This window comes from Typopeltis vanoorti, chromosome 10 (assembly GCF_054136105.1).
Source record: "Typopeltis vanoorti isolate ZY-2024b chromosome 10, IOZ_Tvanoo_1.0, whole genome shotgun sequence".
Lineage (NCBI taxonomy): Eukaryota > Metazoa > Arthropoda > Arachnida > Uropygi > Thelyphonidae > Typopeltis > Typopeltis vanoorti.
In genome coordinates this window covers 58,983,952-58,997,593 of record NC_143558.1, presented here as the reverse complement: position 1 = coordinate 58,997,593, position 13,642 = coordinate 58,983,952, and the positions used below count along the sequence as shown (strand labels likewise).

The following is a 13,642-nucleotide window of genomic DNA, read 5'->3' as shown; positions in this document are numbered from 1 at the left end:
TAGTTAGTAGCTGCAAAAATGTGGGCAGATGCCCCTTGACCCCAATGCTCCAGTTCATCCCAAAAATGTTTAACAGGATTGGGATCAGGGCTCTGTGGAGGCCATTCAAGTGTGGTGCCGTTCGTGTCCCCAGACCATGCAGGGAGACCTTATGACATAGTGTATTGGTTTGCTGAAAGAGACGATGTTCAGTTATGCAAAAATGTCACAAAGCAGGAAGTATTGCATTGTTCAGATACCTGTAGGAGTTCAATGTTAGTGGCACAGAGGTCCTAGGCCAAACCAGGAAAAACAGAACCATACCATCACACCACTACCTCCAAATTTTATAGTTGGGGTTATGCATTCTGATAAGAGACATTCACTGACATCCATCACACCACCCATCCATCTGCTTGATAGAGAGTGTAGTGTGATTTGTCACTCCATAACACAGCTTTCCAAGCTTCCATGTCCCAATGAACATGCTCTTCGCACCACTGAAGATGACACTGCATGTTTGTTCAGGTAATGCAGAGCTTGCATATTGCTGTCCTACCATTGACCCATCTTGTGATATCTATTCTGATTGTTTTTGCGCAGATTCATGTTTCAGTCGATGTCCAGAACTCTGCATTCAACATGTTGGACAACTAATGGTGGTCTCTACATAGCGGATAGCACTTGCAGTTGGCTCCCTGTGCCTCCATCTCAGTATGGTATCACTGATTGTTCACCTGGGATGACCCAATTTTTTAACAATTTTCTGAACAGATAGGCCTGCATCGTGGCATCCTATCGCAATTCCTCTTTCAAACTCTGTTAGTTCCCTTCTTGCATCCATTTCACCTGGACACATTTGCACTGACTTGGGAGCATTATATTCCTCTGATTTATACTGGCTACAAATACTTGACTCATTACATGGCATAGTGTACCCTGCCCATAGGGGTGTCTGTTGACTTTTTTTTTTTTACAAGCAGTATATATGCAATTTGGTAAGGATATAAATTGAATGGAGGCTTTACAAAAAGTTACTGAATACACAGATTTGGTATTTTGATTGATGTGGAATTAAAATTCAGGAGGGTAAGGTAACTAGTAAAGCTCAGAAGTCAGGAAAAAGTAGGTCATGATCTCGTATATATTCCTTTTGTCACTATTGGATTAAAACTTATAATTTTACTCACCAGGATCTTTACTGGCTGCCAAGAGTGTGCAGGGAAGATTCACTAGATATCTAAAGTGATTTATTATGATATATGACTCAGTTTGCTGAAATTTGTTGAATTTATCTAACAGGAGATGGAGAAGGGATTTAATTGATTCATAAGTTACTTCATAAACTTTATGGGGTAGATACCAGAAGTTGAACACAGCTCTACTACATTTTTAAAAAACTCACATTTGTTATAAGTTCATTTTTATAGTACTGTAAAAGTTATACTTTAAGTCATAAATTGGTTCCAAATTTAAAATTTTATTCATATAAGTTTAGATACATGAAAATCTGTTTGCATTTCTCAATGCATAAATATTGCTATCATTGAATTTACTATGTGCACAGATGCAGATTTGAAGTAAAGTAAATTATAATATTGTAATAATTAAACCACTTACTTTCATAATTTTTTGAATTTTTATAAATGAATAATAAATTTAATGAATGTTACTTTGATAATATAATCCTTTAAGAACTTGGTAGAAATGCTCAAATTGCATGAAATCTTGTTTTATTGTGGTTGTTATGTTTTTTGCATAGCAGTAAGATTTTATTTATTTATTTTTTTTTTTTTATGTTGAGCCCATACACAAGAGGTTGGTAGATCAACCTATAGTACATTAGTACCATATATATGGATCGAAAGAAGGTACACATTGGATTTGAATGACTGTATATTATATTCCTTAGGGAACACGTCAAGGGGAAGACTGTTCCATAGTATAGCAGTTGCAGGGATGGAGGAGGAGGAGGAGAAACTTGTTCTGTGGGTTTTAAGGTGCACTGTGTAGGGATGTTGAGCAGCAGCTGCATGTATTCCAATGAGCATAGTACTAAGTGGGGGGGGGGATTATTGATGCTATTTCAGATGAACATTTTCCGTGGAAAACGTTCATCTGAAATTGTAGAATACATATAGTGCAGAGACCAATCGTCTGTGCAAAAGTGGGGGGAATGAGTTGGTAAGAGATGGATCATTAATAAGTCTGATTGCTCTCCTCTGTATTGAGTCAAGCATTTTGTGGGAGCTTTTGGGGCCCCCATCCCATATGTGAGAGAGTACTCAAATTTTAAAACCTTATACTTTGTAACATTAAACTGATATTCCCACATGCTCTCCCATTAAGATAGTTGCAAAGCTACAACATCTGCAAACAACTGTATATCACCATTTAAGCCCTTTTCCATCATTTATATACAAATTAAACAACAATAGCCCCAAAACAGACCCCCCTGGAGCACACCACTAGTAACTTTCCTCTTCTGAGATATCACCTTTCCCATACGCAACCTGCTGATATCTATCAGACAGCCAATCTCCAATCCAATTCACTAATGTACTATCCAACCTATTTGTTCCAAGGGAGGACACATATACTACTGTATATGTGTCCCCCTTGTCCAATGTATTCATCACCTTGTTATAATAAGTATGAAGATTACTAAAACACAATCTTTCTTTAGCAAACCCATGATGTCCCAGTTCTGAATCCCTGTCCTCACTCGCTTACCTTGACTACAACTCCAGACAAGCAGATTGCCTATAATTCAGTGCTTTAGTCTATCATCCCTTTTACAAAGTGGAACAATTTTGCTATCTTTCCACTCCTTTGGAACCTGGGCTAATCTAAGACTCATGTTAAATTACCAAAAATATCATCGATTTTTCTCTTATGTGTGAGAAATGTATCAGACAAAATATTTTGAGATTGGACAAGCATGTAGTGAATTTATAGGTGACTTTCAAGTCCTTGTTGTATGGATTTTATCTATCTAAGAAGAAATTGTAATAACATTGAAGGAAACACAATGTCTAAATTCAGTGAGAGTAATTGTATGCTCCAAATTAGTTGCTAATGGAATAATATTTGAAATATTATTCCATTTGCAACAACCTATAAATGTTTTTTAGTACAGAGAGTTGTAGACATTCCTTCTAAGGAAGCATAATTCCGACAATTGGGTCAACTTAAAGTTCTTTCATGAAATACATATGTTACTCAATTCAGAGGAGGAACTCGATTCTTGTCCTGCTTCAGAATGTAGTGAAAAGGGATAATCCTCAATGGTATTCTCTGCTGATGAATTTTATATATATATATGTATATCTTTTGAGTTAAGCAAATGATTTATGAGACAAGAGGATAGTTCAATTTCTGAGTGAAAGATTGAATGAGTGAAATAAGAACAAGAATATAGCATTATTAAAAAGCATCTCTGTTTTAATGTTTGGATGAATCTGTAATTTTTGTAATATTATTTCTAATGAACTGCTTAACTCATTGACTGCCTTTGGGCTAATGTGTAAATTTGCTACCAGTGCCAATATGTTTATGTTGCCTATATGATACAATGTGGTTGATATCCTGTGGTTGATAATATAGACTGCCAGCTGTGTCTCATAGTCAACGGTCAAGATATTATTATTCAGTCAGAGTATTATTATATTCCCTTTAAGAAGGGAATCGGTGCATGCATTTTTGTGTCCAATTGAAGAAAGTAAATTAAAAATTCAGTTCTTTATATAATTGTCATGTTATAATTACATAAGTTACTTTTTAGGAATCATTGGCCTGGGAGAGTTTAAAAATTTTATTATTATTATTTCAGAACTCTTAAGGTTTAATATCAAAGAAAAATGACATTAGCAGTTGAGCTCAATACCAAAATTTAATTAGTCAATAAAATTCTTGAAGCTAGTTATACTTACAACTATGTTTTCAAAACCCACTAATTATAATATGATAAATGTGATCAAGTTGATCAAGATCATAATGTGTTGCAAAGAATTGTCACTGATGATGAAAATTGTTTTCAGTTTGTTCCAGAAATGAAATTCAGAGCATGGAATGGCGTGGAACTTCTTCTCCCTGGGAAGAAGAAAATCTGGTTGGAAAAATCACTTGTCAAAACAATGGTCAATTTTTTTAATGCTGCTCGAATTATTATTATTATTATTATATGACACCTCCAGGGAGGGCATCTACTCCACAACTCTCCATCTCCACCAACTACTTTTATCATCTACAGCAACGCCATCTACCGCCAACCACCATTAGTATTTTCACAGACAATCAAAAACATCGAACCCACAGCCTTTTGGCTGGAGAGCGGATATGCTATCCACCCCCACCTCCCCATTCGCCAGATTTGGCTCCCGCAGACTTTTTACTCTTCCCGAAGATGAAGTGTGCCAAAAAAAGAGAATGCATCAGTGACATTGAAGACATTCAACGCAGTGTGACCCAGACACTGAAGGAAGTTTCCATTCAGTACTTCCACATGCCTTCGAACATCTGTATGCCAGATGTAAATGTTGCGTGGAGTTGAAGGGAGATTATTCTGAATTTGTGTAATTAACAATTTCAAATATAGTATTTTCTTTTGGTATAATATTTGTTCTCATTACTTAACAGGCACACTATATATAGTCATTCCCTGTTGTAGTTTTAAGGAATCATTTAGATAGTTATAAGACTAGAGATTTGGTTCATTAAAAATTTATGTATAATGATTATCTAATTTAGCACTCTGATTTTAAATTACCTCTTTGGCTGAAGAGATAATGTCTCTATCCAGCCAGCAGGTTTGGGGGTTCTATTCCCACTAATTAAATTATACTTGTCAAGTAATTATATGTATTTTTAATCCTTTATTCAAGTGTAAGCAAAGAAGGTTTGTGCATGAAGCATCTTCATGCCTAGGCTATTTGTTTATAGATGTTGATGACTTCACATCAATTGCCTTAGTATTTCATAATGCAAAGCACACACACATCCTTAAGGACATATATGATGCCATACATTATGAGAAGGGTCACTACCCAGACTGGTTTTGCTCTTGAGGAGACTTCGGTAAAGAGTGAAACCAGTCTGGGTAGTGATCCCTTTCCATAGTGCATAGCATTATCCTCATCTAAAAGGATGTGCTTTGCATTATAGAATACTAAGGCCGTTGACGTGAAGTCATCAGCCACTTTATACAAGTAGCCTAGTCATGAAGATGCTTCACGCACTAACTTTACTCACACTTGAATAAAGGATTAAACAAGAAAATAATTTCTTAAAAAATTTTATTTAATTTGTAACAAAGCGAAAAAAAACTTTCACTTGGTTACAAAGTAAATCATAGAAAGCACCTCCAGGTGAAGGGCTTGAAAAACAAAAGTTCCATATTTGGTATCCAGAGTGGGATCCCACAGATTATTTACCATGGGCAAGCTAAGGAGTATTTACTCCTTAGCTTGCCCATGGTCAGTGGCGTCTTGTGACTTGAAATCGTGGGGGTGCTGCAACTTTTGAAATATACATACACACTGTAAGTACAGTGTATATGTGTTTGGATAAAATATCAAAATTATGGTAAAAATTTAAAAAAAAATTAAACATGAAAAAATATTATTTATTATCGATAAAATTATACAGTTTGGTATAATTCAAAATTACTTAAAAATAAAATCCATTCCTTTAATTGTAATTAAAGGAATGGATGTACAATTTTTGGACATTACAATTAAATCCTTTAATTGTATGTCCAAATATTTAAAGAGATGGAGTAAACATAATAAGCACTACGAACACTCTACTGCTGGTGCAAACTGCATATAAACAACAGTGGAACTGTGCGACAGACAGTACCGCATTACTCTAATAGCTTGCATCTCACTATGATGTGCATGTGCATAGCAATATGACACTGTGGTAAACACAATGCTGCTAGCATCCTTCGTCCTCCTAAGTGCTACAAGATGGATTTTTATTATTTTTTATACAAAATAAGAGAATTGTATAGGATTGTTGATGATAAAATTAAATATTACAAGCAAATATAAATAAATTAAATATATTTATATATATCGAGAAAAATTGGGAGTGCTGCAGTTCCACACAGTGCCTATGCGTGAGCCGGCCCTGCCCATGATGTTATGGTTAACCAGTGTTTATGGGTGCAGTTGACATTAAATATATATTTACTTTAAAAGTAAATATGTATGTTTCAGAGATTAAATATGTATACATATACACAAACCAACAGCTACGTTGGATGATGATGATGATTACCAGTATGGGATTCATCTACTTAGATTTTTTGTCTAGTATTTAGGGTGAGTCGGTCTTGGGTTGTGAGGTTAATTTCCTCCTCATGCTGTGGGTTTCATCTTGCATATGTAAAACTAACCTTGCACATATTTTAAAGTAGTTTACATGCACTGTAAAGGTATGAAGTAAGCATATGGGTTCATGCAGTTCAAGCTGTTGTCACCCTAGTTGGACTTTAGTATCCTTGTGGCAGATGGATAATAATAATATTTACTAGTAGCAAGGCTTATACGTTTGTCAGACATAACTGGTAATTAGTTTACGGAATTAACAACGCATATAAAGTATATTAATTAAAGGTAACTTTAATGAATAACTTCTATATTTCGGCAACGTCACATTGCCATCTTCAGGAACATAAAGATATGGTATGTGCACGCAGGCACTAACACAAAGCAAATGAGGAAAAAAGCAAGAAACTAATATTGTTCCTAAAGTCCTAATGGTGCCCTCTTGCGGCAAGATGGTGCCCTCTTGCGGAAAGAGGGCACCATCTTGCCGCAAGAGGGCACCATTAGGACTTTAGGAACAATATTAGTTTCTTGCTTTCTTCCTCATTTGCTTTGTGTTAGTGCCTGCGTGCACATACCATATCTTTATGTTCCTGAAGATGGCAATGTGACGTTGCCAAAATATAGAAGTTATTCATTAAAGTTACCTTTAATTAATATACTTTATATGCGTTGTTAATTCCGTAAACTAATTACCAATAATATTTACTGTTATTATTATTAGCTCTGCCATTATCTTCAAACCTTCCCAAACACTTCTGTAAGCATGGATTTCATTTCCCACTCTGCTATTTAGATATCTAAACAGAACTGTTTATTTTTAATTTATATCTGTTACCCTTATTTACAACTGAATTCATATGTACTCTTCATTAGATTAATCACATATAAATTATAAAAACCAAGTGGATATTAGATCCAGCATTATTTCAAAGCCAAATGTACAGGGTGTTCGGGATAAATTTGACAGTTTCGTAAGGAAAAAGAAAATCTTCTTTGTATCTATTAAATTTAATGAATTGACAAAAAAACATTACAGGCAGAGTTAATTACAATACTATCAACAAGATTTACTCAAAATAACCACCATTAGCATCGATCACAGCTTCAATTCTGCTTCGGAACCTCGAACAAGCTGATGCTACAGTCTCCCTGGGAAGGGCCGCAAAAACTGTTTTAATTTTATCCATTAACTGGGCTTTTGTATTACTGGAAGTGCGATTGGTGTCTTTTTCAACTGCGCCCCATACAAAATAATCCATGGGGTTAAGGTCTGGGGAGTTTGGAGGCCAAACATTTGGACTGGTGAAGTCGTAGAAATTTTCAGACAACCATTTTTGACTTTTCCCAGAGGTGTGGCAAGGGGCCGAATCCTGCTGCCATACATACGGCCTACCATTGGCTACCCTTGTTATCCAGGGTTTGACTACAGTTAGCAACTCCACGAACAAAGCCCGAATTCCAATGCCAGGGTTCTTCAACACCTGTTCCTGCAGATTTGCGAGGAATTCTGCTGTACGAACGCAATCAGATCGTCTGCTAGGGATCTTTCTTCTTGCTACATCCTCGTAGTCACCATTGCAAGTCTCTAGTTCATGCCTGATTGTTTTTACTGTATTCAGGGAGCATTGGGTAGCAGTCGTAATATCCTTATTTTGATGGCGGGCACGAATCATCATGATACAAGTTATTCTCTTCCATGATTCAGGTGGGTTCCAGCTATCCATCCTTTCTGACATCTTGTATATGAATGAAGAAGGGTCCAAACTTTTAAATGAAGAGAAGTGTGTGTTAATACATGTAACTTACGGAAAAATATAATTAATTATAAATATGTCAAATTTATCCCGAACACCCTGTAGAAACTATGAAAGTTTCATAAAAATAAGTTGACCAGAGAGCTTACAGGAATATGCCCGCCAGCATTTATGAGTCACCCTAGTGCAGACCACTTTAGAAAACATACATGCTGCCCAGACGTCCATATATTTTCTTTTTAATTTGGTTTATTTTTTTAAGGTTTCACTGGCCTTACAGCTGTTTTCAACTGGTTTGTTCTCATCAGATACCAGGCAGAAACCTTAAGAGAGCAAAAACTCTCTTTCAGTACTAAGGAATTTGAAAATGGACCAAATTAGAAAGTGAATATATGGATGCCTGGGCAGCGTGCATGTTTTCTAAAGTGGTCTGCACTGATGTACTCATAAATTCCAGCGGGGGCATATTCCCATAAGCTCTCTGTTCAACTTATTTTTAGGAAACTTTCATAGTGTCTACATTTGGCTTTGAAATAATGCTGGATCTAATATCCACTTGATTTTTATAATTTTTGCATTGCTGAACTGAAGCCTTTTGGCTATATATTTTAGTAAATCACATATAAATTGTTTCTAATAATCTTAAGCAAGTGTGAAATTCAGAAAAGACATTTATTTATTCATTTTCATCAAGGTTTAAAGTATATTTTATATTGTAGGTGGCTCACAGTATTTTATCAGAAGAAGCTGTTCTTGGTTTTGAATATGGCATGAGTATAGAGAACCCTAATAACTTAATTATTTGGGAAGCCCAGTTTGGTGATTTTTTTAATGGTGCACAGATAATTTTTGATGTTTTCATCTCATCAGGAGAAGGTAAGACTTATAATTAATTTACTGTTTTATAAAGCATAATGATTTCTAGAACTATAAAACCACAAACAAAGGCGTCACTTAGAAACTATGTTCTTATTTTGACTAATTTTGACTTTGTTTCACTATATCAGAAAATAACACAAATAAACTAAAAACTAGAAAGCAAGTAATAACATTTTAAGGTCTCTAGTGAAAAATATTTAAAAACGTTTAAACAACGGAAATTGTGCATTTGCTATTATGTTGGCTGCTGGTTCATGGTTTGCTGTATATGTGCCTGATGAATTTGGGAAGACTAGACTTCACGTAAAATCATCCCTCGTTTTTTGTTACACTGAAGAGGATGCTTCTTCAGTTCACTTGATTCTTTGAATGCTCTTGAGTAAAGACTGCAATCAATGTAGAGCATTTTAGTTTGTTGCCATTCTGTTTTGTATTTTGTTTCCATTGTAGGTGCTGCCAGTCTTAATTTGTGCTATCTTTCACTCAGCATCCTTGAAGTGTTCCAATCAGTGTATCTCACTAAATCTATCAATCTGTCCTATGTAGTGTAGACCATAATTGCAACTGATCTTTTAGACACCTGGTTTTTTTGAGTGGTAGATGTGGAGGTTCAGAAGGTTACAGATGTTCAGAAATTTTGTTGTAGAAATTTTGGATAGAAAGCGACTTTTAAATTTTCTCAATGAAGTAATGTTGCTATTCTATCTGTGATTGACTGTTTTCGCCTGTTTTTTTATTCTTCTGATTATTTGGAGGTTGAAATAAAATTTTTGACTAATGTTTCATTGTAGCCATTTGTCAGGCCTGTGAAACCTTAAAAAAAATGTTTTTAGAATGGCAGAATTATGATACTGTAGCTCTTGGTTTCTTTTATTTATGTTGGTGGAAATTCTACAGCTCTATCACATAAGAAATGAATGCCCATTTTTTGCAGTCGGGTGATGAGAAGTACCAGGCCATATGATAAAAATATCACAACTTATTTTTGCCAAATTTCTGGTTGTGTTCCTAGATGTTGGAGGGCTACGTTTTCAAACCAATCCATAAATATGTCTACTAACATAGGAGAAAGGGGAGAACCCATTGCTAATCCTTCTTTCTGTTAAAAAAAAATTTCTTCAAATTTGAAAAAAAGTGCTATTGATGCAGTGTTTAAAGAGGCACACTATGTCTGGTGGGAAGATGTCTTGAAATAATTATATGGTTTCTATTTTTGGAACATTTGTGAAAAGATTTACTATTGCTAGGCTTGCAATTATATCAGTATCAGCAAGTGTGGTGTCTTTGATATTTTCTATGTAGTGTATGGTATTTTTTACATAAGATGATGTTTGCCTAATGGAAGGTTTCAGTAGGTGTGCTAGATGCTTAGATAGTGAAGAAGTTTGAGAGTAACTTGCATCACCAACTAATCTCAATCTCAAGTTTTGTTTATGCAGTTTATCCCATAATATGGCACGAGTATAGAGACTCTCCAAGTAATATTCCAAAATTGGATATTATTGCAAATGTGGGAAAAAAACTTCCAAAGAATTCCAAGGGATGCTGCAGATTTTCTTTGCATTCAAACAGCCTCTGTACTTTTACAAGTAAGACCACCTACAAATAATATCACGAAAATATAATTAAAGGCCTTTAAAATATTAAAAAAGACAAATACAATAAAGAGCCAAGAGGCTATTTTTCCAGTGGCATAAATTAAGTTACGGGGATAATAAATCCCTCATTATTTTAAAGCCAGATACGAAACTCGGAGATCGAAATCTAAGAGTTTAATGCTGAAGAACTATCAGCAAGTCCAAGCGTAAGTCAACACCTGGTTGGTACAACACAAAGACAAATACATCATACTATTGAAAGCTGACAAAGGTAACTCAACAATTTTTGAGCTTTACAGAATATGTAGAAAAAATTAAATCACTTGTAGAAGATACAAATGCCCATGAATAGTTGGAATGAATTCCATGTAATTTCCATAATACATGGAAATGAATAACTTAAATAAAAAAGATGCCAAACTGGTCTGAAGAAACGGTCAAACAGGAAGAACTGTGAACATCCGCATCAGCGAACACAAAAGATACAGCCAGCATTATCACTGTGGCAAGTCAGGCCTAGCAGACCATGCTCTGGATACCCCTGCACACAGGATCAACTGGAAGAACACAAAAGTACTGCACAGAAGCTCTTACAAGTCAGAGAGATTGTTCTTAGAGGCAACAGAAGCCCTGAAACACACTCCAAATCTCAACAAATATGGCTGTATAAATTTGCCTAAAATCTGGGAGACAGTCATCTTAAGAAAAAACTAGTACCGGATTTTTTTTTTTTCATTTTTTTTCATTTATTTTTTTTTTCAGATAGAGGGTGCCAAAATCAGGACTCTAATCTTTGTGTTGCTGCTACAATTTTGTTTAACTAGTCCGTCAATTACACCATGTTGTTATAGTCTCGCGGATTGTGACAAACTGTGTTTTTGTGCTCTGAAGATGCCGGTTATAACACCAGCGAAATATCAGCAATAAGTTAATAAATAATTATTTACTTATTATTCTGTGTTCTGATATATATACCGTTAAAAAATAAACAACATGGTCTGAAGAAACAAAAAAAATGCCTTTAGACACCCTCTTGTTACTAGAATATGAGGATGTCTAAACAAGGGATGATTTTAGAGTTGTTAACTGTTATTACTTGCTTTCTAGTTTTTAGTTTATTTATGTTATTTCCACTGAAGTGGAACAAAGTATTTCATGAAACTAGTCATAATAAAAGCATGGCTTCTGTGTGACACCTTTCTTTGTGGTTTTATGTGGGGGAAAAAAAAAAAAAAAAAAAACGGTTCTAAAAACTTTGCGGTTGTTTGACCCATGGAGGATGTTAGTTGCAGTTTGGATTGTTTCTTCAATTGCTTGGTTTGGTGCTGTGTGTCTGTCACAGCCAGCCTGGTTGGCCGAGTGGTTAGCATATCCACTCACCCTGCCGTGGGCATAGATGTTTCTGATTGTCTGTGAAAATACTAATGAGTGGTTGGCAGTAGATGGCGTTGGTGTAGATGATGAAGGTAGTTGCAGTTGGTGGAGTTGTAGAGTAGGTGCCCTCCCTTGATGAGTCTTTAGACTCCATGGAGGTGTTATGTAATAATAATAATAATAAAATGTCCTACCTTCACAGAAGCCTATGCAACATTGTTTTTTATTTGTAAAAAAAAATCTTCCTTTCCAGTAATAGGCCTAGTGGCCCGTTACAGTCTCTTCCCATCTGTTCAAATGCCATCCTTTATTACTTTTCCCTTGAGGTCGATATCTCTTTGGGGAGCCTTCCTTCACTCATTCTTTCTGATTGTTGTTATATATATATATATATAAAAGATCAATGTAGTCTAAGGCAGGTATCATCTCAAGTTCCTTTAAGATATTGCTATTTCTTTTGAAGTTGAGTCTGTATGCAACTGTGCTGTGTCATTTCAGAGCTTATCAGTCGTTTTCTATATGGTCCAAGCTTCTGAACCATATGTTAGAATATGTCTTGCTATTGAGTTATGGATTCTTATTCTTATTTTCTTGCATTTTAAATCTGAATTGAATATCTGATTAATAGTTTTTTTCCTATATAATTGGTTATTTTATGTTGCATGTCTTTCTCTCTTTCATAAGATAAGTGGTAGCCTAGATATTTGAACCTTTTTATAATTGATGAATAATATATGGATCTCAAAATTGAATTATCTTCTTTTTTTCTATCAGAAGCTTGAGAGTAAAAAGAAATCATCTGTGCAGGATCTGCCTTTATGGAAACTGTTTTGTTCCTCTCCCAAAATATTTTCATTATATTTGTTTAATTTAGTCTTTAAGAAACATGAGTATATTTTATATCCAGTATTTAAAAAGCTAATGCCTCTATAGTTTTGACATTCATTAATATTACATTTTTTTGAAGATGGGAATGGTTATAGCATTTTGCTAGTTTTCTGGTAGTAAGTTGGCCATTTAGGATTTTATTCGTGAATTCTAGTAGTTTATATCTGAAGTTGTCTCCACAGAGCATTTGAAAAGTTCCATATTGATACCATCTTCTTCTATAGTTCTTGCATTGTTTAAGTGTTGACTCGAAATCTTCAAGAGGTAAAGGAATGAATAAATTAATTTTCACATTTGACGTCCATAGACGCCATATGGTCATTCCCATACTTCAAGTTTGGGGAGTGAAGCCTTCTGCTAGAATAACTGGTAGGGTTGCAGATTCCCTTTCCACACACAGTTTGTAAGACAATCACAAATATCCATGCCCATGGTGGGATTCGAACCTGCAGCATTTTGGCTGGAGAGCGGACACTCTAACCACTCGGCCAACCAGGCTGTTGAATTATTTGCAGATAATGGTTCTGAAGTGGACTGTCATTAATTAACCATAATTCTTTATAGTATTGAAACCAGTCCTCCAGAGGTGTGGTATTGATCTTGATCGATTCTATAAGGCTATTCATGTGTTCTATTATTCATGTGTCTTATAAATTTATATATTTGTGTTTGAGGTTTATCAATATTTGTTTTCTAAATTGGCAAAATTGTTCTATTAAACTTTGTCTTTTACATGTTTCTCTTTTTGCTATTGCGCTTTTATGTTTATATTCAATTTCATCCATTATTTTGTTTGTGCTTAATCATTTTTTATAGACATTCTTTTTTTCATCTA

At 35.0% G+C, this 13,642-nt stretch overlaps 1 protein-coding gene across 3 annotated transcripts in view; it reads left to right on the top strand.

Annotated features, from left to right (window-relative positions):
- The window catches only part of LOC150102443 (2-oxoadipate dehydrogenase complex component E1), a 481,556-nt gene that overhangs the window by 352,868 nt on the left and 115,046 nt on the right, over positions 1-13,642 (top strand). For all 3 annotated transcript variants that reach the window (XM_090399364.1, XM_090399362.1, XM_090399363.1), the window contains one exon: positions 8,788-8,944. In XM_090399364.1, coding sequence (XP_090255490.1) covers positions 8,788-8,944 — 157 coding nt within the window. The remainder of the gene's footprint in view (positions 1-8,787; positions 8,945-13,642) is intronic.